The following is a 25,145-nucleotide window of genomic DNA, read 5'->3' on the forward strand; positions in this document are numbered from 1 at the left end:
CAATAAACAGTAGACCCACTAGTGCTGGACCACCTGCAGAGTGACAATAAAGTCTGTTACTCATATAAGACGATCACAGTTTGCCAACCTAGAGATGGCAAAACTCTAATCTGCCCTTATAAAAAGATGGAAATGGTATTGGGACGTGCGTGTGCGTGTGTGTGTGTGTGCTCGTTCTCTGACCTTTTAATTACGATTGTATATGCTACCACTGTAACCGGACTTCCCGAAATGTAAAAAAGAAAAGGAGAACTGAAAGCTTGCGGTGAGCAATATAAGAACCAAATGAAGAAGTAAAAGCTTGGAGGAGACAGAGAGGCTCAGGTAGGATGGGCTAGACACTGGGTAAGCATCTCCTCAGCAGCTCCTTTGTACTTTCCAAAGGAAAAGGGTAGAGGAGTGCAGCACTGCTGGTCACATGACCACTTAACTTGCTTCTGATGTTTTATTGATGAGCAGCAGTAACTTTTTGTGTAAAGAAAACAAGCTTCCTCAGGGAACATTTAACCCTCTCCTGCACTTTTCCCTATACTGCCCCCCTCTGGCGTCTGTCGGGATTACAGCAACAGTTCCCCTCACAGCAACATTCTTACCTGCACATCTTATAAGTAACATTTGACCATTATTTTTGGTGACCAATATTTTCAGCTTAAATTACTGAAGGGAAACAAGATGATTTTACCAACACACAGACTAGCAGATCATACAGATACTTCTACACTGAAGATAGATGCAATTGAGATTAATGTGCAACCATATTATTATAAAGATAACCTTGCTGTGTTCACACTGTAGACAGTATGCTGCTCTTGGCCTCTTCCTCCAAGATAGAAAAGGGAAGATCATGTTTTATGCTGATGATGTCTGTTTCCTACTGATTAATGCCTGCAAAAACAGGACTTACTGGAAAAGCACCGTCAACTTCAACTCAGTTTCAAAGAGCTTAGTAACAAGTACAGGTATGCCTTAAAGACAGAGACAGGATGTATCTTAATGCCAAGCATACATAAATATACCACAACCTAAGAGGCAGTAAATAACCATGGCGTACACAGCACCACACATTTTAAATCTTAGTGCATATATCTTCTGTAATTGTCCTAGCATATGTGTGTTCCCCAACTCATCTTAGGCACGTTAAAAAATCTGGATTAAACCTACGATATAAACTACCTAGTTATAATCTATATACACTCAAAAGTTGATCATCTGAAAATGAACAGCAACGGTACGTCTACATTATGTGTACATTGCTGACATTACGTGCACGTGACATGTGCAACGTTGTACAACGCTAGCAGTGTCTGCAATTGATTATTTTGTATTATACAATGAAAATTTAGCTTTTTATCATTCACTGGTTAGATTTTTATGAAAACCCATTTTTGCCATCTCATTATATATTGTGATATAATGAAGATAAAAAAAATAGCATGTTAAATTAACGTCTGTGTTTTCATACATGAGCAAAACTGTCACAGCAAAAATCATCTGTATTGCAGGTTTTTGCTAGTAATGAATAGAATTTGACTTTTTGATGTGTTTTATTTTATTTATTTATTTTTTTCATTTTTGAGCACTCATACTTTCTAATGTGGGGGGAAAGGAGGTATCTAGGACTGAAAAACAAGTAAAGGAAGTTGTGAAAGTAATTTTTTTTCTTAGCTTTATTAAATATTTAATATTTATATTATTTTTAAAAAGTCATCAGATTCTGAGAGGGCGAAGTGGGAACTTCATATTCGACTGACTCTATTAAAATATCAGTAAATCAATCATAACAGCATATTAACATTATTGTTATTGATAGTTTCATGCTAATAGAGCCCTTTGAATTGAAACTGAATATTGAATGGATGGACTGATAAGATACAGACATGGTGCGCGCACAAATGTTGGAGCGCAAACGAGAAGACGGGCAGTGATTCTCCTGCATCTTCTACTTTTTTTTTAGCAATAACAAACCACCCCACACTTTTCTTCTACAGTGAAAAGAGTTGTGGTGACATCTAAAGTAGTCCTCCTAGGCCTTGAGCTAAATCTGTCAAAATGTTTTTTTGTCATGTACTCTGCAGCGACTGGATTCACGATCTGCACGTGCATGGTGGAATCCATGCACACGCAAAAGCACAACTTCTCTAAAACAATTGCTCGCCAGCAGGCGAGAAAAAAATGTTTCAAAGCCAAGCCAAGAATAGTAGTTCAAAATGTGACTGTAAAAGTTACAACTTGATACTTTCTAATGTGCAGTGCTTTAAAGAGCAGACAAATAAATCTTATCTAAGTCTCTCACGTCCACGTCCCGCTGATTGCGCTAGCTGAGTGGATTGATTTGACTTAGCTCTTTATCCTATCTCTCCCTAACTCCATTCTCCCTACCTTCTAGCCCCTCTTAGATAATAGCAGGGGGTCTAATTGGACAGGTAGGTCTCTTGTTTTCATCAGGTTGTTCTAGAGGAGGACAAGAGAGGTTGACGTGAAAGCAGGGAACACCCTGCTGATTGTCCAGGCACTGATTCTATCAGCCCCCATTAAGGGAGCCTGGAATTGCCAAGCCAAGGGAATAGCATTAACTCGTTGCAAGCATTTACTTTAATTTCAAGAAGAAAAAAGCCCAATTACACAACTCTTAGTGCTGATTTAATGAAATTGGACAGGCTGAGATTACGATCAAGAATGCAGGCCTGTTATATACTCGCACACAAGCGGGCATGTACAGAGCTGCACTGTAAACAAGTATCGTATTAATTATAGATGGACTCTTTTGACAGACATTAAGTTTCAGAGGCCTAGTGCAATAAAGGACAGACAGGTTGTTAAAAACCAAGCACGATGAGCAGAATATTCTATTACCCTCCTTCCCATTAGCTGTGAACCGTGGCAGTATGAATTGATTAAAGAGCTCAATGAAATTCACATTAACGTGCGACACTATAAAGCCTCCGTTTAGGTTTCTGTGTAAATAGGAATTTGCAAAGGGCCTGACCTTAGAGGGGAAAAACATGTAACGCTGATGAAGACCAACCGCAGCATTGTTGAACGAGAAGCGAATCAATGTAAAGATCTCAAACACCGTTAAGCTGAGCCTGCCGGGAGATTGTTTTCTCATTAGCGAGTTGCTTTGGCGCGTGGCAGAGTGACGGCGTGATGTATGCCCTCTCATTAAGGTGTGAGGTTTTGTTTTTGTTTTGTTGGCGTCGCTCGCCATTTTCCCTTTGAGTACCTACAGCGAGATATAATGGGAATGGGTCAAGCGTCCAACGGCGATGTCAGCCATCTCTGCTTACTGTATGATAATTGGCGTCCTATAGTTTGCCAACATTTGTTCAGACAAACACCAGGATTATTAACCACGGGGAGGACCGAGCTTATTTGAGCATCTGTCGTTTCAAGTGCCGGCTGGACTCTCTCCCATCGGCTGTTCCTCTGCTTTAGCCCCCATCCGCCAGCAACCTTGTCACTCGTTTGGTATTCTTTTGCTTTCTCCCTCATTTAATTTCATTCTATTGCTTCTTCTATCAACTCGTGCTCTGCCACCTCCACATCGTGCTCCACTTTTTCCCCATTTATCCTGCTCCTGTAGCTCATCCCTTTTCTGCAGACACTTGCTGTCACTTTCTCAATTTTTTGACTGGTCCAACCTCTATTTCTGCTTCTTCATCTTCTCCTATTTCTTTGCTCTCTGGAGTTGCTGAAGGCAAATTCCGTGCTGAAATTTTTTCGTTGACCCCTTCATAAGCTAATGTTAATATAGGTATCAGTCATTCTTGAGAGGAAATAGTGTGAGGGGAGAATAGGTTATTCTCTTCTAATGACCTGTATCCTTTCTAATTGCTCTGCGAGGGCTTTGACAGGTTAACTGATATATGGAGCAGTGTCTTGTATTTCTTTTCTATGATTTTTTTCTTTTTCTTTTTCCGTCTTCTCTTTTAATGTCACGTCAGTGTCTGCGTACACCGGGGAGGGTGAAATAGAGAAATTATAGCTTTGTACGTGTCTGTCTTTTTTTTTTCTCTTCTGGATTCTATTTTTCTTTCTGCTCCATTCTTCCGAGGCCATCTATCAGGGCAAGGGGAGAAGTAAAAACAAAATGAGCAGCCACTAATCAATCCACCTCGCCTTCAGGGACGTGTTTCTATTCACTGACTTATTTCTGCAAATCGAAGGGAGGGGGGCATTTTAATTTGTTAGCTGTGAATATATCAACAGTAGCAAGCGCCTCACACACGTACACTCTAGGGCTTACGAGGAAGAAGCATGGTTTTGTGAATGGCGGTGTGTTGGAATGCAGAAAGGTGCGTCTTTGTTGTCAGAAGGTCAAAATCGTTTAGCTTTTCTTTGAGACTTCTCGTCATGTCGGTAACCGTGATGCTAAATGCATTCCAGCTGCACAGTGTCTGACTTGTCATTGTTTTCTATGGGCGCCTATGCTAATTTAACCACATGCCCACATAAAACCTCATGCACTCACATACACAGACAGGATGAATGAATTATGTATTTATACAACTAATAATATACAAGAGCGGGACTGAGAGCGAATTAGATTGAGAAAAAGGAGCCCTGTCAAAAGCATCAGGTGTCTCGCTCTCTAACAGCAGTGACTAAGCACCGTTCATTTAGCTAATAGCCCCTGAGCAGAGTTCATTGGTGGCAGGTAGCAATCGTCAGCCATTTGCTGCCCACCTCTTTGTTGGCTTATGCACATATGTTGCCAGGTATTGCTAATATAAGGCTTGCATACAAAAAATAAAATCAATCTGATTGTTGCTATTTAGTATTCAAAACTGATTAAAATGTCATTATAGCACAGTCAGAATAAATATTAAACAGTTGTTCTGAATTGTTTGAGCCCTCATCCTGGTGTTAATTTGAAAAAACAAAACAGAACTTCATAACCAACCCACAGTAATCTGTTTATTGTGGATCTCACAGCCTTTATAATTCTTTATATAGCAGTACCATATCTGTGCACATTACCTGTGTCTTGCTTTAAACCACATAAGACTTTATAACCACTTGAATAATCGCAAAGAGCTGGAAATTTTCATGTGCTGCCACAGATTTTTAGTCCAGTTCTTGTATAAATTGGCATCGCTTCTTCTTTGTCTTTCATTTGTTTCCTCAAATTTTTTAAGGACATGTTGCACACATATACTAAGACAGTTTTTAGCTGCTGTCACTGTTAGTAGCAAAGTAACAAAGAAGATACTTTGACTTTTTTAAGGCTTGTTAAGTAGTTTGACATTCTTCTGAAAGTAGTTAGGATCAAGAGTGGAGTAAAAATGAGTTTTTTTTACTCATTTTCAGCAGCCAATTCCCAAAGAAAAACTTTGTAAGACCTTGAGAGAAGCTGAAGAATTATTGCTCAAGACCACTTTAAAAAAAATTGCAAAAAAGTCTGGTTACTTGGAAGCAAAATCCAAAGAAATGAGGGGTACATCGAGTCTTTTGCACAACACTGGACCTCCAGAGCCACATAGGGAATTTTGCTATTGTTTTCGTTTGCTATCAGGTTCTTTGAGGTGTTAAAATCGATTCTGTGCACTTTCATATTTACCTTTTTCCAAACGTCTTCCTCCAGTTGTTTCGCTACCATCTAGAAATTCAGATGCAGCTGAGAGTAGCTCCTCCATTTCCTTTGAGCATTGTGTTGTGGGATGGTAAGTGTGCACCAACAGCACACTCAAAAAGAACTGTTCTTCTGTGTGATTACTCAATACTCAATACATGGCTGTTTAAAGTACAAACTTTCCCCTCAGCATTCTGCTGACAGTACAGTAGCAGTAGTGCTGTCACCGTACTTCCCTGTCTAACTTCAGCCTTGAAAAAAACACGGCTATCCCACGCAACGCTGGATACCACACGCCGGCTAATGATACACAAACATTCTTATGACTGGCGTGAGCTTAAATATGTTGTCATTAGCAAGTCTTTGTTCGTAGGCCAGAGTGCCTCCTGGATGACAGGTGTTCTTCATCAGGATGCCGGGGCTCCTCTGTGATCAGCTGGCAGACTGTCTGGAAGTCACTCTAATTATCCCTATTCCGCTGTTGCCTGGGGCGACCTGTTCACACTGTAGGTGGTAATTATACAGGTGTGTTAATGGCGTGAATGGGAAGCAGGGAGGTCCTTTAGCCTCTAGCTTGTATAAGAATATGAAGATAAATCACTGTAGGTATTTGGTTTTTTGAACTACTTTGTTTCTTAAAGCTGCTCAGTGGATATTGAGCCTATTAAACAGCTGCCTGAACACCTGATCAGTTTAACCACTAACCAGTTTACTACTTTTTCCTACACACAGGCGTACTTTAAAATTCCCTCATCTTTGTGCTTTCACCCAAAGATGCCATACACCCTCTTAATTACGAGTCCTTTTTTGTTTTCTTGGTCTATAATAATGTTTCTTAGCAGTTAAGTCTTTAAAAACAAAAAGGTGATAAAACAATCAGGTTTTTTGTTTGTTTTTTTTGTCTCTCCAAACTTGCAACATCATACTGTTTATGCACCACGTCTCATTATTCCCTCGCTTTTAATGCCAGCCAACAGTTGCCATGGAGATGGTGAGGCGCTTGGGGGAGTGCGATTGCAGATGTTAGAAGAAGCAAACAACTCAGACAAAGAAGAATGAGAAAACCAATAAAAGGGTGCATCAATAGAAACACTGCAGGGGGGGGGGGCACGTCGCAAGATTTGTCACAAATACATAATTAGTGATGTGGGGAAAAACTATAATTTCTTCATGCATATGATCAGCCTTATTTTTGTGTGTGTGTGCCAATGTTCTTTTAGTCGAGCTTCTTTTTGTGACAATATGCTGGTAGTTTTATGTCTCTGTGTGCTGGGGAAATGCTTTGTGCGTCTAACCTTGTACGGACTTTTCTTTTCTAGCATGAGCCTTTTTTTCTAGCTTTGATATGATATCTGTACCCATTTATTACCCTTTAACTATCCAGAGCACTTGCTCTCTTCTTGAATTTAGGATGCGGTGCTTAAATCCTGGTATTAATATGTTGTGTCTTACTGCCAAGTTAAGCAGTGACGCTGTCTTATGACTGTCTTTCTCTGCATCAGGGCTTTCTAAGTCGACGGCTGAAGGGCTCCATTAAGCGCACCAAGAGTCAACCCAAACTTGACCGCAATTCCAGCTTCAGACACATCCTTCCTGGCTTCAGGAGCGTTGACAATGACAGGTAATTGTTTGGTTATCATTCCTGCACCCTCTGCTTCTTTGCATATCAGCTCTCGTGCCATCCTTTGGCCGACGGCAGGTTATTTAGGTCACTGTTGACATATTGAATTGCAATGTCGGTGTACTGACAAATAATAATAATTTAAAAAAAAAAGGGAATTCCACAATCAGTCTGTCGCTCCCTATATGTCGTGCTCTTTTTCTGTTTGTTCCCCCTTCCATTCTCATGTCATGTCATAGTGTGCAGTAATATGTTTGGCTCAGAGTAGAGCTGTGGATTTAAAGTTATGTCTGTAATTCATGTCAGAGCTTGTGCTGAAATAATATATATGTTTGTTTGGTTTTGCAGTAAGGCCTAGGCATGTGCAACATTGTTGTTGACAAAAAACCAAATGAGTGTGGCTGTGAGTACACTTAACAGTTTGAACAAGTGGCTTACTAAATAATTCACCATGTGTACAGTTGTTCTAAATGAGAAAATTGGCTGCAGTGACCAAAATCATTTTTTGTCACCAGGCTGTGTACTTTGATTTAGTTTTCAGACGTATTCTTTTGACTAAAATATCATTTTTGTATAAATTTAAACGTAATACTGTCAGTTTAGTCTAGTTTTCGTCAGCTAAACATCATAAGATTACAGTAGACTAAATAAAACATTGACTTACCCTACTTATTTTAGTTGACCAAGTCTGTTGTGTTGTAACCCATGAGAATTGCTACTCACGGTTTATAAAACTTTTTTTCCTTGACATCAAATGCAAAATGTATCTACTTTTCTCTTCCTCCAAAGTGTTGACATTTTGCCAGTTTTCAAGAGAAACAGTGGAATATGGGATATACTTGTACCATTTTTTTCAAAGAAAAAGTTTTACCATTTCCAGAGAGCAGATTAAATGTGTGCGTCTCTAATGCAAGAACATTACTTCCAAGCTCATCTTGACTTTTTAAAAAAAAAAATTCAAATACAAAATTTCTGATTGGATCTCATCTCCAATTAAACGTACTAAAATCCTAACTAAAGTGAAAGCAGAACAAGCCCATATAGTCTACTTACAGGAGACCCACATGACAGATAAGGAGCACGTAAAATTAAAGAGAATGGGTTTTACTAATCTGTTTTTTTCTTCATACAAATCAGGACATAGGAGAGGAGTTGCAATCCTTATTTCAAGCAAATTAAACTTTGAAAAAGTATCTGAAATGGGTGATAAAGAGGGCAGATTTATTCTAGTAAAAGGGAAAATAGATGGGAATTTGATCACCCTCTTAAATGTTTATGCCCCACCAAAGAGTGATATTAGCTTCTTCCAAAGGATTATTAATATTATGGTAACAGAAACAGAAGGCCTTTTGATCTGTGGAGGGGATTTAAATATACACCTGCAGCCAAAATTAGACTCGTCTAGCAAGAAAACATACGATATGAAATCTCCATATATCAAAGTGAATGCACTTTTTGAGGAGGTAGGATTAATGGACATATGGCGAGACCTTTTTCCTAATAGAAAGGACTATACTTACTACTCTGCCCCACACTCTCTTTATACAAGGATAGATTATTTTATAACATTTGGTAAAGATAAGGATAAAATATATACTTGTGGAATTGGAACGATAGATATAAGTGACCATGCACCAATATATTTATCCATTGATTTTAACTTACGGTTAAAAAATAATACATGGAAATTGAACTCAAGTCTATTGAATGATTCACCTTTCAAGGCACAAATTAAATCAGAAATTAGTCTCTTTTTAGAGTTCAATGATACCGGAGAAGTACCACCTCCCATACTATGGGATACTCTGAAGGCAGTACTAAGAGGGAAAATTATAGCAATAGCTTCATTTAGGAAAAAAGATAAGAATAGAAAATTAGAAGAGTTGAGTAAGAAACTAAAGGAATTAGAAAGAAGACATAAAAGGGACTTAACACAGGATATATTAAGGGACATCAAAAACATTAGGAACGAAATTAACAATATAGCCACACAAGAAATCAAGAAAGATTTAATGTTTTTGAAACAGAGACAATATGAAAGTGGCATTAAATCTACCAAAATATTGGCGTGGAAATTGAAAAAAAAGATAGCGGAAAATACAATTTATAAAATTAGGGACCCAAGTACAAAAGTGATAAAAAATAAATTAAATGAAATACAGGAAGCCTTTGAAAGATTTTATAAAACCCTATACTCTGAAGCCCCGGGCGGGACTGAAGCTCAGATGGATAGCTTTCTGAACTCTCTAGACTTACCCACTCTAGATGAAGAACAAAATCAAGCAATGACAATGAATATAACTGAGGAAGAATTAAAAGCTGCAATTAATAGGCTTAAATTAAGTAAATCACCAGGACCAGATGGTTACACGGCAGAGTGGTATAAAGAATTTAAAAAGGAACTGATACCTGTCTTACTGCCTACATTGAATTGGGTTTTGAAAAAGGCACAAATGCCCCCCAGTTGGAAGGAGGCAATTATTTCAGTTATACCAAAAGAAGGCAAAGATAAAATGGAATGTGGATCTTTCAGGCCAATCTCTGTTCTTAACGTGGACTATAAACTTTTCACATCTATCATGGCCAAACGGCTAGAAGAGTTCCTACCAACACTGATATGTAATGATCAAACAGGTTTCATACATCAACGCCAAACACAGGACAATATACGAAAGACACTACACATTATGGACCATATACAAAAACACAAAATCAAAGCAATTGTGATGAGTGTAGACGCTGAAAAAGCCTTTGACTCTGTCAATTGGAAGTTCCTCTACTGGATCTCATCTCATTAGAACATTTTATCTTGTTTTTATTTTTTGACGAAAGTGTCAGTACATTTCATGATTGTATAGCAAATGCGTTGTCTTTTTGTCAAAAAGTAAAGAAAAAAAGGTTCTTGACAAAAACTATCAGGAAAATTTGTCAATGAAATTAATACAAATTAAGATGGCCTGTTTGCATGTTTGCATATGTACACTGTGATCAGATGGAGACAGTATGTGTTACTAGGGCTGGGCCATATTATACCGTTCACGGTAATACCGGTATAATGTTAGGCAACGATAGGAAAATGAAATATCGCGATAGAATGGGAGTAAAACGCGCATGCGCAGTGCCTTTGTTTTCATGCGCACATGGCCGATTGTTGAGTGAAACAGATGAACCAGAATTGATTTGTAAAAATGGTGCAACTTCCGTGATGTGGAACTGGTTTGGTGTTTGTCCGTCAGATACACGACAAAGCACATTTTTTTGCAGAACATGCAAGCAGCCGTCGTTATTGTCATATTTGTCGGACTAAGATGCTCTTAAATCTGGGAGTAATCTGGGTCCTAAACGCTGTATGCTTCAGGTCAAACAACACTGCATCATCACTGAGAGTTAAAAACTGTCTAAATTCTTTCATCTTTAATAAAACGATCAGCATTGCTGCTTTACCAGGTGTAACTATAAAGTTTAACTTCCAGGCATCCATGAAAACAAAAGTTATTACATTTAACGGAGTTAGAAGTTAGCAGGAAGCTAGCGGAAGTTAGCTCGCTAGTTTCGCTAGTTACCTAAGCATGATATAGCATGTTCTGACTGAGAGATTTCTGAAAAAATTCAAACGTACAGCTCTGCTATCACTTCCAACATAAATGAAGACAGGAAACTAAACAGCAGTGACGTTTGTAGGGTTACTGAAGTTGGGCTAGCTGCTGGTATATAATGATGTGCTACGTGATCGCTAGCGACACAGCTATGTTAGCATAACATAAACAGTGAAGCTGGAGGACGAACACTAACACTTTTCCACTTATAAAAGTTAACGTGAAGGTTCCTCATGGTTAGAGACAAATGCAATCACATGGCAGGATGCTGTAAACGGACCAAACTTCAGTCAGGAGAACAACTGAGATAATCCATCCACAATACGAGGTTAGTCATTAATATACTGCAACAACATGGGAATAGAGCAGCTGCCAGAGAATTCAACATTAATGAATCAATGGTACAGAAGTGGAGGAAGCAAGAAGAATGAGTTTAATAAAGTTTGATTTATCTGACTGCTTTGTTTCACTTAATGTGCCTTATAATCCCGTGCACCTTATGGTCCGAAAAATACGCACTGCACACTGCAGTTTAATGTTGCAAAGCACCTCTTTTTAACTTCAGTGGATATTATACCCCCGGATAAGCTGGAGGAGGTGGCTGGGGAGAGGGAGGTCTGGGCCTCTTTGCTTAGGCTGCTGCCCCCGCGACCCGGCCTCGGATAAAGCGGATGAAGATGGATGGATGGATGGATGGATGGATGGATATTATACATGGTTATGTTCAGGATATGTCAGCCCATTTCTACTGGAAATGCCTTTTGGTTAAACTTTCAGCAAGGAATTTGCATTTGCACTGTTAAATTTTTATAAAGCTTTAATGTACATAAAAACCAGCTTCTTGTTTAAGTGAAAATAAATGGAAGGTTGTCTTTTTGCGCTAGTAATGTTGTGGAGTTGTATTTTGTCTCGCATCAATTATATCGTCGGTTATATCGTTATCGCAAATTTTCAAATATATATCGTGCTAAATTTTTTTGGCCATATCGCCCTGCTCTATGTGTTACTGTACAACCCTGAGTCGAGTACTCTTGCTTGTCCGTCAGCCAGCCGCAGAGAAGAGTGAAGTTATAACATACAAAGAGTTGAAGTGAAACAGGGTGTCCACTGTAAGTACTGTCTGTGCTTTTTATGTCGTGGTTTTAGGTCTTTGAAGCTTTTGTTTGCGGTTCTACCGTTCTCAGAGAACTGTGTTGTTGCTCGCTTCCGTACTCGAGTCAGCATTCTGAACACCCATACTTCATCCACTTCTAGCGACACACAGCCGGGGTGGTCCACAGGGAAACATGCACGCAGACACATCTGCAAGACCATAAACTACGCTTAAGGGGGGCTGACTTGCTTTTAAAACCAGCCTCATGTGGCCACTCGAGGAAGTGTCGGTTTTTTGACACTTCCAACACTCGGCAACCCCCGAGGCCCGAGGACCAATCTTGCGCTATTACTTTGGTATGAAAGTCAGATTAAAGAGACATCGACTGTCTCTGAGGAAACCCTTTCATGTTACCACAGAGAACACCACGAGTCACACAGTCACAACAACCTTAAATGTTAAAAGCTGTAATAAATAAACAAAGTAACTCCCGAAACATCAGCTTCTGTTCTATGGGAAGCAGGGAAAGCTGTGATGAGAGGTAAAATAATTTCTTTCTCATCACATAAAAAGAAAAAAGAAAACAAAAATATTCAGGAATTAGAAAAAAACATCAAATCACTAGAAGAAGCCTACGCGTCCCACCAAGATCAGGAAACATTGAACAAAATACGCAAAACAAAACTAGAATTAAATGAGATAATTGATAAAAAAACAAAATTCTTAGTACAAAGACTACGCCTACAAAATTATGAACATGGTAATAAATCCGGTCAATTTCTAGCAAACCAGCTAAAAATAAATAAAGAAAAAACAACTATATGTGCTGTTCAAGATTCATCTGGGAACACCATTATATGAACCGATACAAATAAACAACATTTTCAGGGATTTCTATAAAACGTTGTATTCACCACAAATAAACCCATCTAAAAAAGAAATTGATCAGTTTTTGGACAACATAACTCTTCCAAAATTATTGGACACTCAAGCAATGGCACTGGATTCACCACTGACACCAGGTGAACTCCAGGAAGCCCTGATAAGTATGCACAATAATAAGGCTCCAGGTCCAGATGGCTTTCCTGCAGAATTCTACAAAGAATTCTGGTCGATTCTAGCACCAGTTTTCTACAGAACGTTGTTGGAAATTAAAGAAAAGGGCAGACTTCCATCAAATATGAATTCTGCAAACATTAATCTCCTGCTAAAACCAGGCAAAGACCCTGTATATCCCTCAAGCTATCGTCCAATATCCCTTATAAATGTAGACCTTAAAATAATCTGCAAAGCTCTCTCAAAGAGACTGGAGAAAATAACCCCCCTCTTAATTCATCCTGACCAAACTGGTTTCATAAAAGGTAGGCACTCATCAACAAATACACGTAGATTACTTAATTTGATAGACTACTCATACAGTAAAAACCTAGAAACTACAATATTCTCTTTAGACGCAGAAAAAGCATTTGACAGAGTTAACTGGAAATTTCTATTTGCAACTTTACACAAATTTGGTTTTGGATCCTCTTTCATAAACTGGTTAAAAATATTATATAATTCCCCAACAGCTTGTGTTAGAACAAATGACCAGACATCCTCCAGCTTCTGTCTCTTGAGGGGCACCAGGCAGGGATGCCCACTCTCCCCTTCACTATTTGCAATTTTTATTGAACCACTAGCAGCAGCAATTAGACAGAATTCAGTAATTAAGGGCATAAAATGCAAGAACGTGGAACATAAAATCAGCCTTTATGCGGATGATGTGTTACTCTTTCTCCAAAATTCACAAACCAATATCTCTGGGGTGATTGAATTGATAAACTCTTTTGCAAGAATATCAGATTACTCAATTAACTGGTCAAAATCTACAGTCCTACCGATTAATTGCTCCTTCCATAATTCCTCTTCTACACCACTGCAATCGGGAAATATAAAATATTTAGGTATTAATGTTTCTCCCAAGCTTGCAGATCTAACTAAATTAAACCATATCCCACTTTTAAAGAAGGTAGAAGATGATCTGGCTAGATGGAAATGTCTACCCATATCACTCATGGGAAGGGTTGCCGCTATAAAAATGATGGTCTTACCAAAAATAAATTATTTATTCTCAATGATCCCAACTAAACCGCCACAAGATTGGTTCAGATCTCTAGATTCATGTATGTCCAAATTCCTTTGGAAAAATAAACCCCCACGTATAAGCTTAAAAACACTACAAAAGACCAAGGATAAAGGAGGACTAGAACTGCCTAACTTTCAGCACTACTTCTTAGCCAACAGGCTTCAGTTTATCTCAGGATGGCTAAAACACACCCTCTTAGATGAACCTTGGCTAGATGTAGAACAAGCACTCTGCAATAATCTAGAGATCTCAGACCTACCATTTATCAGCTCAAACATCCAACGACATGAATGCTTTAAAAGCATCAACATCAGCTCTTCTCTGACAGCATGGTGGGAGTTTCTAAAATTGACGGCGTCTTCATTAATCCCATGCAAACGTACACCTATCTGGAACAACCCTGACATATTACAAAACAATAATATGATAAACTTTTCAGATTGGAGTGATAAAGGAATCAAATATTTAGAACATATACTAGAAGGAACAGAATTTATTTCATTTGACGGACTAGTTACACAATATGGGATCAACAAGAAAAGATTTTTAGAATATCAACAAATTAAATCCATAGTAAAAAAGAAATTTAAACCGGGTCAAGTTGAACTACAAACACCACCAAGTGTGGTTCAATTTCTTACTCTTAAACCCCCCAAATTACTATCCAAAATATACAGAATGCTTTCTAAAACAGATGAATCAATATCACTTCCTATTGCAAAATGGGAAGCGGATTTATCAGTTAACTTAGACCTAAACTTCTGGTCTCAGATTTGCTTAAAAACCTTTCATCTAATTAGAAATCCCAGTCTTCAATTAATTCAATACAAAATATTACATAGAGTGCACTATACAGGTCATCGGATGTTCAAGATGGGCTTTACGTCTACCAACAACTGCTCACACTGCCAAACCAATTCACCGGACAATTATATCCACGCTCTTTGGTTCTGTCCACCAGTTCAGAAGTTTTGGCGCGAGATATGTGAAGACTTATCGAAGTGTCTGAAATGTAACATTCCAACTTCCCCCTTAGTGTGTTTGTTGGGCAGCTTAGATAATGTCACTTCAGAAAAGAATATCGCCCATATGGTTTTCACTGCCCTATGCATAGCCAAGAAAACAGTCCTCATGAACTGGAAAAATAAAAATAATCTTAATTCTAACCAATATAGAAATTATCTATTAGATTACATTAGTCTTGATACAGCCTCTGCCACCACATCAGATCAATTGCTCTGGGCTCCTTTGATCAGCTCCATCACCTAGTGGGGGTGGGGGGTCATAGTTTGGTCCCGCCTTCACTGTTGTGATTGGTGTGGGGGTAGGGACAGGCTTAGGGCGTCGGGGGGTTCCCCGGAGGCATCTTCCTTGGGGGGCTCAACCCGGGGTAGCGGTCATGTCCGGTTAGGGGCTCTGTTGGCTCTCAGGTGACTGTTTCCTCGCGGCTGCGTGCAGCGGGGCTAGGGGAGGGTCTGTTCTGACGGACGTGGGTTACTGACCTGGTAGCCTGGCTGCCCCTGGGTGGGTCCGGGATGGGCGTGAGGTTCTGGGGGCGCTCCGTCTCTGGGCTGGGACCCGGACCGGGCCTCGGGGGCTTGGGTCCTGGTTGGTGTGTTGCCGGGGTTGTGGGCGGGTGGGTGCATGGGGGCCCAGCCCTGGAGCAGGGTGCCGCCGGTGCGTCGAGCCACCTGGGGGGCTCTTCAACTGGTGGGGGAGATTGTCACATTTGCAGGAGCTTTCCTCTCCTCAGGAGCTCCCTCTGCAGGAGGGGGAGATACAGGAGAGGTGGAGGAAGATCTCAGCCTGGGTGTTTATTGTCTTATGTAGTCTGGAAGATGAGTGGATGGTGGGGTGGGTGCAGTTTTCTCTGTGGTGGGGTTGGGTGGACTGTCCCGGGCTCTGTGGGGCCGGGCGGCGCTGCTGCACTGGGCCCGGTCTGGATGGGCCTGGGCCCCCTTTCCCTGGCGGGTCGCGGAGTATGGGGGTGCCTACTGGGGTCAGCGGGGGAGCTGGCCCCAGGGAGGGGTCACTTGCCCCTCCCTTCCTTCCCTCCCCATCTCCAGCTGCCTCCCTCTTCCCGCTCCACCACAACCACCCACACATGCAGGGCCTTGGAGTAGGGGTATGTCACCAGGGTGCAGAGGAGGCTACCCCCCCCTCTGTCCCCTTCTGGCTGCCTCTGCCTCAATTTTATCCCACAACTTAGACATTCACATTACTCACACTCTCATTACACATACATATAGGATCTTGGGGGTGGGCACGATACACGGAGTCCAAAGTACCATCAGGGTGTACACCCCACCCCTGGCATCGTTGCCCACCTCTCAATTTTAAATACACGTAGACATTGAGGGCTAGCAGGAGGGACCATGCGCTTACCTGCTGCTCTCTGGCAGGTAGCTCCAAGCCCTCCTGGGTTTTAAATGCACCTTAGAACACACATGCATCAACATTACAATGAGCGGGTGGAGGGAGGTTTGGAGTCTTCTCTCACCCCCATTCTCTGCGACCTGCTGGAGCAGGGGGGCTAGGACTAGGAGGAGGAGTTGGCCGTCCGACTGCGGTCTGGAGTGTGGAGCCTTCCTGCTGCTGCGGAGTCGGGGCGGTCTGCCTCCCCCCACCGCAGGGAAAAGGGAAACACCACCTGGGTCTGGGTGCAGTTCCCCCCTCCAGGGGCGGGGGCACCTAGACCCGGTTTGTAGAGTACGCTTGGGGAGTGTGATCGTGTGTACAACGTCTCTTTATGTCTGTCTCCACGTTGGTTGAGTGTGGAGTAAGTGCATATGAGAGCATGAGGGTGGGAATGGATGTTTGTATGTCTGTGTGTGCCTGTATGTCTGTGTCTATATGTCAGGTTGGGTGTCAGGCGCCACCTCTCTGGGGACATCTCAGGCCCTCCAAGGTTTGGAGGCCTATCTCCCCCTACCACCACTTCCCCTGCCAGTGGCGGACCCCCTCAGACATCGGTGCGTTGGTGGTTCTTTGTGTCCGGGGATGGGCGTCCAGGTACACACCGGCTCACTCCTTGGCGGCCGCTTATCGGGGCCTGGAGCCTGGGGCTCGCTCGGGCCACTTCGGAGGTGGGGTGCCCCCGGCCTCTCGGCCTGGGGCTCGGTCACTCAGGCGCAGCTGGCTGCCGGCGGAGCTCACGGGCGCGTCACTGCAACTCCCCCTGGCTTCTGCTCCGCGGCTGCTGAGTGAGCCCTCATCTGGGACTCTCCTCAGCTCTTTCCGGGACAGTGGCGCAGCTGCCCCTCTGTTGGTCTTCCTTGGTCTCTTGTGTTCTGGGGGCCTCTGGATGTCTGGAGTTTTGATCTCCTCCACACCTGCTTCACGCCCTGGAGGACGGGGCTGTGGCCCCCCCACACCCTCTAGCAGATTATTACATGAAGGAACCTTTTAAAAAACAAAAAACAAGCGCGTCCATGCTCACAGGTGTACACACGGGTGATCACACCCACAAACTACACCCTTTTTGGCTCCTACCTCAAAGCACACTGTGTTCTGTTGATCTTATGTGCTGCACAATAATGTTTAACATTTAGTATTTACTGTCATATTCCCATATATCATTGTGATGTTGTTTATTCTATTACTCTTGTTCTCTTCTGCTTGCTTTCTTTTTTCTTTCTCAGCAGGTGACCCAGGTGATTGATATATGCATTTTTTTTCTCTGCCCGTTCTGTTGGTTTTTGTCTTTTGCCCTTCTCCCCCGTCCCTCTTCTCAGCTGTTTCTCTTTCCCTCTTTCTTTCTCCCCTTCTTTCCCCCAGTCAAGTCTGTCCCGTATTCAGTAAGTGAAAATAAAATAAACAATAAAAGGTGAATCAAATGGACCATTACGGCAAGGCTGGGATGGTCAGTTTGGTAAAGTAAATCCGTTGGGCATCTTTCTTTGCCTTTAGACAACAATTCTGATGGCAAAAGAGCCAAACGGGACAGGCCAAAAAAAATAAAATAAAATAAAATAAAATAAACAAAGTAACAAGACGTGAGCGCGCGCTCGTACTTTAGCTAATCCAGGGGTCCCAAATGGGAGCCGCACTGCTGAAATACAGGGTCAAACGCTAGTCTTTCTGGATGCTGGCAGAATGATGGGAAAATATCACCCTTAAAGATCAGCTTTCAATAAACTATGCAAGTGATGATTAACACTGTCTGTAGGAGCAAAATTACACCTATTCCCTGAAACAAGTCACAAGGCTCGCAAGTAAACACCTTGATGACAAGCTCAGGCTATGTACTTTCTGCCTTATAACACACATCGCATTTGCTGTTGCTTTCTTTTTTCTTCTAAAAAATAGACATAGATAGTTACAGTCAGTACAAGTCTGCATTTGATAGCTTTATTTATAGAACTGATTAAAGTAGTTCCTTAAAAACAGTTTCAATGTCGTGTATTAATAAACTCATAAGAGGAACATGAATGTGATCATTTTTTGACAGCCCTACCCTGCCCACCACAATTTCCTGCATGCATTTCCATCAGTCCTTGCCTATACAGCACATATCTATATTTGGATTTCTACCCCACAGCGCTACACATGTAATATTGTTTTGCTTCTAGCTGTGATAATGGCCAGTTCGTCACAGTTTCCTCAGAAGTTCAGCCACTTGGCAAATATTTGCCCCCCTGCCTCACGGTGTCAATTAGTATTCCACACCAAGCTGAGCTGACCTGTAATCACACCCTCGTCTCACTCTGGACTTTTTTTAATGCATGCATGACTAACAGTTATCACTCCCAGTACATATCTTTTGTGTGCCTGGGAATAAGCCAGGATGTCCATCTGTGGGGTTTAATTAATGGATGTGCTGCGTTTGAAGAGATGTTCTATTGCTTTCCATTTCAAAACTGGGAGCGGAGTGGCTTCCTCTCTTCGTGCTTTTAATGAGGCATTAACATTACTGTCAAACTATCACAAGGGGACACTAGTGATTGTTCAGTGCGGAACACGGCAAACTGTTCTCTTTGCTGCAGTCAGACAAAATGAGCTAACCTCCTTTGTCCCGCTGTCTTTTCTCATTCTCTTACCACTTATACATTCTTTTTTCTTCTTTTTTTTTTTTTTTTATAACTTCTGTGTTTCTATTCTCCATCTCTTCTATCCATTTCAGCCTCATCACTGTTCAGTTCACCCCCCCATCTCCCCAGCTTTTTCCCTCCATTCTTCAAACAGCAGCAAGGTTGCCTAACCTATCAGCGTTTATGTGTTTCACTGATAAAGCGCTCAGCAAAGGAGGTAAATATGGGACAGGAAATTGGAATGTCCAGGAGGTGTCTTATCTTACCTGACTTAACACAGAAATACGCAGACCTCAACTGCAAGTGCACACATTGACTGCTGTGTAATGGTGCACCTCCGAGCCAAGCACACACATACCAGCATGTAGTGGGAAAAGGGGGAAATGCTTCTCTGGTACTTACACTCTTCTAAGATGTTATTTGGGCAGGCGATGGATATCATAGCATATGTGTGCGCGTGCGCCTTTGTGCTTGTGTGAAAAATAGGGGAAAAAGGATGAGAAGGGACGCGGAATGAGAGAGTAATGTGCTGTGAGAGGAGTCGGTGACACTCCCTGTCAGTCTGAGAGCTCCCTCCCCACGGGGGAGACTGCGTAAGAAGACAGGCTTGGGAACTGGCAGGAGAGAGAAAAGAGATGATGAGATGTGGGAGAGATGGACTGAAGAGAGAGCGAGGAGGAGGAGGAGGAGGAGGGGGGGAATCTATAGCCTGAAAGCTCCTTGGCGTGCATATGTTTAGACTTGAATGTTTGGAGAGGCTGCAAGCATTTTTAGTATTCATTGAACATCTCCAACACTGACCACTGCTGTGCCCCTATATGGTAGGAGAGCTAAAGAAACATGGTATCAAAGGGGCTCACTTCTTAAGTAAGGGATAACACTCTTAGACACGTCCGGTATCAGGAATTAATGGCCTTTACTTTGTTTCGCCCTTTACTTCATCTCTTAATTCCTGATAAAATATAAGTCGGGCATTTTCCTACTTATTCTGTAGTCACTTGACAATCGAGGGGAAACATTTAAACAAGCCTTAATGTAGTTTTTCATGGTTACGGCTAAGGGTTTGACTAATACTCTTGGATGATGATTATTTACTCAAGTAAAGAAGATGAACCCCTAGTTTGGAGGTTTTTCTTTTTCTTTAGTCCGTTCACAAGTTTCTTACAGTTTGACACTGGATGCATGCATTGATATATTCTGGGCTGATACCAGTTTGTGTGCTGTTTTGTTTGTATTACTTGTGTTGCTCCAGGAAAATAAAGCGATATTACTGTTTAATACTTGCACCATTTATACAGCGTGAAAGTGATGTCACACAACATATTAACCACCGCCTTTCCGCCCTGAACTTATTTGCAGATAGGCCGGTATCGGCTAACGCTAATGTGTGACCATTATTACATTAGATGCAATTACATGAAAAGGAAATAGCATTTTGCATGCAGCGCCACTAAAAAAGGCATGCACAGTGCAGAAAAGCATGGTAACAATAAGCAGGTGTAAGTCTGTAATAAAAATCATGGTTTAAATCATGGATCGAGGGTAAAATGTGATGGTGTCAAATGAATAACATGCAAAATTATTGAAAGAAATTTGCAAGGGTGATGGCCGGAACTGACTCGCCAGAAGTCTAGAGCCTTGGTTTGCTTTGTGTTAAGGGTGAGGATGTGTGTTTGACATGTCAATTCCTTCACCGCTCTCCTGTGTGCTGACTCATCTTGACTGCTTATGTGGCATACAACGGTAATATTATCGGGAAACTTTCTAATGTAGTTGTTGTGTCAGCGTTGTGAACAATAATGGACTGATTCTGTACTCACCTTTATGGTTTTGGATGCTGTCTACTTTGAGAGTCTAGTGTCTCTGTGTAAGGAAGTCCAGGATCCGTTATATTGGTGCATTCCTGTATTTGACTTTTTAATCTTCGTCTTAACGCGTCCGTTTATTGTGAAGTTCAACAGAGATATATTAGCGACTCCAGCAAAGAAGCTTTTTTTTGAAGGAGGGTGTTTGACAGCTGCAGACTGGCCATAATGGGCAACTCTTGTCGAAGCATTGTTCGTTATCCACGTCGTCGGGACGTTGGAAGATGACAAAACGTGGCTCTCTCCTCGTCTGCTCTCCTGCACGGTCACAGCTCAGTAAGCCTGCAGGCTGCCTTTGCATCGGTGGCTTGTCACCCACATCATCTGACCACTGTTGCCGACCTACAGTGGTTCTTCAGAGATTTGCGCAGGACACATTAAGACATTAAGTTTATTAATGTCTTTGCTGATTGCTTAAAGCACGTTCCCTGGTAAGTGAGCTGTGATTGGCTCCTTGCTGGACCACACATTGTAGGCCACAGTGCACCTATTACTGTAGTTATCTGATAAACCTTTATTTAAATAGACATATGATATGAAAACCATCAAAAATATGAAACCACTCAGTTTACTTTGTGTGGGGTATCCAGGTCTTTGTGGTGCTCAGTTTGTGGATTGTGCATCAGTCTTACATATTCAACCCCATCATCATCTCTGTGGATGATATAAGATGCCATGGTTAGTTCAAGCTTGCCCTCCCTACCATGCTGAGCCAGATATATTTCAATGTCAAACTCAACGTTTCTGACCAGGCCAAGAAGTGTATTGAGAGGCCAGGAGAATTTCTAATGAGTTTACAGTCTGGGTTAAAGATGCGGGGCTAGTGGAGGCTGGTGTGTACTTTTTTCTGTCTTGTTTAAGCTTTGAACATCACATTTCGGATGTTGAATTTTGACCATGAATTCAGCTAAATAACAATTAATAGGTCTCAGAGGTTTTAGTCTTCCTGAGCTTTGGCTAAACAGAAAGTGGCATTAAAGTCCCACAGTGTGTCATTCAGGTCATTGGCAAGGTAGCTTTCAAATTCAGGAGTCCATTCATTTCTGTGCAAGGTCGTCTTTCTGTGATTTGATTTGGCTTATTAGAGTTATTAAACATCAGTTTCTTAGTGTTGCAATAAAATGTAAATGGAGGCTTTGGCTTTGTCCCTGTTGCCATGGTCTCTCTACAGCCAATCAGAATCAAGCAAGCTCTCTGGCCACTGTATAAGTAATTATTTTATAATCTTCTATGATATTTCTCAAGCCATGAATTATTACTATTTGCAGCGAGGAGCGGACACGGAATCATGCGAACACACGCATACATTTTCACTGTGTGGGTTGTTAGCTGTGATGACATTGTTAGGGATTGTAGCCTGAGGCAGACTCTGGAGAGAGACCTGCAGATGAGGAGCAGCTGGACTTTATATTCTATAATATTCTTCTGCGTTAATCAGAAGGTGGACACTCGCTGAACAACATTATCTTCAGCGAAACAGAAGCACAGCGATGTGTGCACACACACACTGACACTGCTTGCACCAGTTTTTTTTTTTTCTAGGTTATCTGTTTTGCCTAAAGAATATTTGTTCATCTGTATTTCATTATGCTTACAAATTCTTATACCAGATTATCACTAACATATAATTGGGTTATTTTTCAAGGGTTGTCAGGCGCAATGTGTCGTCTGCAGATTGCAATATGCTGTGCACAAATTGCTATCAGTTGTGGGAAAGGGATGGAAAACCTGGTGTTCAGATAAACATAGTTTTGAAAATCAACGCAGTTTCCAATCCAGGGCTGCAGGGGGTCTGGAACCAGTTCATTCACATTCACACCTACGGTCAATTCAGAATCACCAATTGACCCCCGTCATGTATTTCTTTGGACTGTGCAGGAAACTCACGCAGGAATAGGGAAAAACATGCATTTCAAACACTTGTTTTGATGAAAATGCTAAACAGTGTACCAATAAAATGAAACGAGAAAGCAATTTCAGTTCAGTTTTATTAAATTTAGCGCAAGTTCACAGCATCAGTCAGCTAAAGGCACTTTATATTATAAGTTAAAGACCCTACAATAACCCCCCAACAATCAGACAGTCCCCTGTGGGCAAGCACTTGGCAAAAGTGGGAAGGAAAAGCTTCCATTTTGACAGGAAGAAACCTCTAGCATAACCAGGCACAGGGAAGGGCAGCCTTCTGCCACGACCAGCTGAGGGTGAGGGGAGGAAGACGGAACAAAAGACACACTGTGGAATAAAGTATTAGTGTATTAATAATGAAATGCAGAGTGATGTATAAACATATAGTGAGTGAAAAGAAGTGAGTGAACTGAAGGCTCAGTGCATAATAGGAAGCCCCCAGCCATCTAGACGTATTTCACCATTACTAAGGGAGTATTCAGGGTCACCTGATCCAGCTGTTTGTGGAAAATAATTGCTTTTGGGATTCTGTTACTGTTGTGGACAAGAGATGTACAAACAGCTTTGGAGTACTAGCTTTGTATGTGTGAGTGACAATAGATAAATATGGATTTTCTTCCATAGCGACAGTTCAACCTGTACATTTGGTTAGTATTGAAAAGAGCATTTTAAGGAAGTCCTACGCTTGTTTTTCCACAGTCTGGGCAATTTCCCCTTCTAATTTAATAAACATTCAGTCGTCTTTGCCTTTTTGATAAAGCCAAATTATGCCTATGTAGCATCTCCTCTCCTGCTAGTTTGGTGTTTCTGTGGCTGCAAAGCTCATGGGTGTCTGCATTAGGGTATTGTGCACACTCTCTAACAAAATTTATGTCAGTCTGACCCTAGCTGTGGAAAGTGCATCACTAGCTTTGGACTTGAGTGCACACTTATTATCAGATATATCTGCTGAATCAATATTATGTACTCATTTCTCAATCTGCACCAATTTTTGTCCAGCGGCTCTCTATTTCAGGCTGTTATCTGTACAGCTGCAAATGATACAATTTATTGCACTGACCTTACCACGCCCTTGTATGCCTCTTGTTGCTCTCCGCTGCTCTGAATGGCCCCGAATGCTCTTCTTGTATCACAGATTATCTGACCCTTACTGCTGTAGTGGCTGCTCCACCATCTGATTCACACTGACCTTCCCTGGACACGCTGATGAATATCAAACCAACTGCGATGTGTGGGCTTTTAAAGTTTCTAGTAACGGCAGAGTGCCTTGCTTGGATCACGCGGTTGATATTATCAGATATGTTTGGGGTTTTTTTTTTATCCGTTAAGATCTTCTACATTATACAAAGAATGCTTCTTTGAGATTAAGTCATTATTTAATAAGTCAACAGGCTATGCTTGGTTTTATCGGTCTTGGTGTTTTGTTTTGTTTTTTTCTGTTTCCCTGGTAAACAGTTGGTGGCAGAAATGTACAAAATATGTGCCAATAAAAGCCACCAAATTAAAAACTAAATAAATACAAATGCACTTACATCAATTTCATCAAATGCACCATTGTTAGACCTCAAGGTTGAACAGAATGCAATGTCATGTCCCTCTTTTCTGACTCTCTCTGCCCTATCTGCTGCTTTTCTCCTCATTGCATCATGTTAGATGTCACTGGCCGGTGTATTTCAGGGTCATTTATATATTGTATGACTCATTAATTACTCAAACAGGTGTGCGTGTCTGTGCAAGAGTGTGTATCTTAGATCTCATGAAATCCAGTCACGCCCTTTACATAAATGTATTATTACACACACACACACACACACACACACACACACACACACACACACACACACACACACACACACACACGCGCACTCACTCACTCTTTCAGGTACTGCAATGATTCTTCCAGCTTCCTTGAGTGCACCCAGATCATTAATGGCATTATTGCTGTCGAGAGTACTAACCCCCTTCTTCCTGTCTATCTCGCCTCTTATCGAGTACAAGAATAGTTGTCGTTGTGGATTTCTGCCCACAGAAAGGGTTGATTGAAATGCAGTGATTTTGATTATGTGCTTGTAATCTGTGCCTGTAATTTTATGCATATCTGCATGTGTGTCTTTGTGTTTGGGTAACTGCAGTCCTTAGTACAGTGGCACCAGTGAGTGAGTCATGGTTTTTTATAACACAGCAGCCTCTTTCCCATCAGTCGCAGACTTCAGCTCTGAATATTAGCACACAAATAGAATAGCTGAACTGATTTCTAACATCCACATTTGTCTTCCTGTTTCGTGCCATGTCTCTCATCTCTGCATATGCTGTAGTTATGTTTACAGCACACACGATG

At 41.4% G+C, this 25,145-nt stretch overlaps 1 protein-coding gene across 4 annotated transcripts in view; it reads left to right on the forward strand.

The window, feature by feature from the left end:
• Positions 1-25,145, forward strand: part of LOC146629228 (disabled homolog 2-interacting protein-like) — a 173,372-nt gene that overhangs the window by 65,832 nt on the left and 82,395 nt on the right. For all 4 annotated transcript variants that reach the window (XM_085359925.1, XM_085359926.1, XM_085359922.1 and 1 more), the window contains exon 3: positions 7,075-7,193. In XM_085359925.1, the coding sequence (XP_085216051.1) occupies positions 7,075-7,193 (119 nt within the window). The remainder of the gene's footprint in view (positions 1-7,074; positions 7,194-25,145) is intronic.

Source organism: Diplotaxodon limnothrissa, linkage group LG7, assembly GCF_057381915.1.
Source record: "Diplotaxodon limnothrissa isolate DT_005_m linkage group LG7, D_limnothrissa_male_GT1.1, whole genome shotgun sequence".
NCBI classification, from domain to species: Eukaryota; Metazoa; Chordata; class Actinopteri; order Cichliformes; family Cichlidae; genus Diplotaxodon; species Diplotaxodon limnothrissa.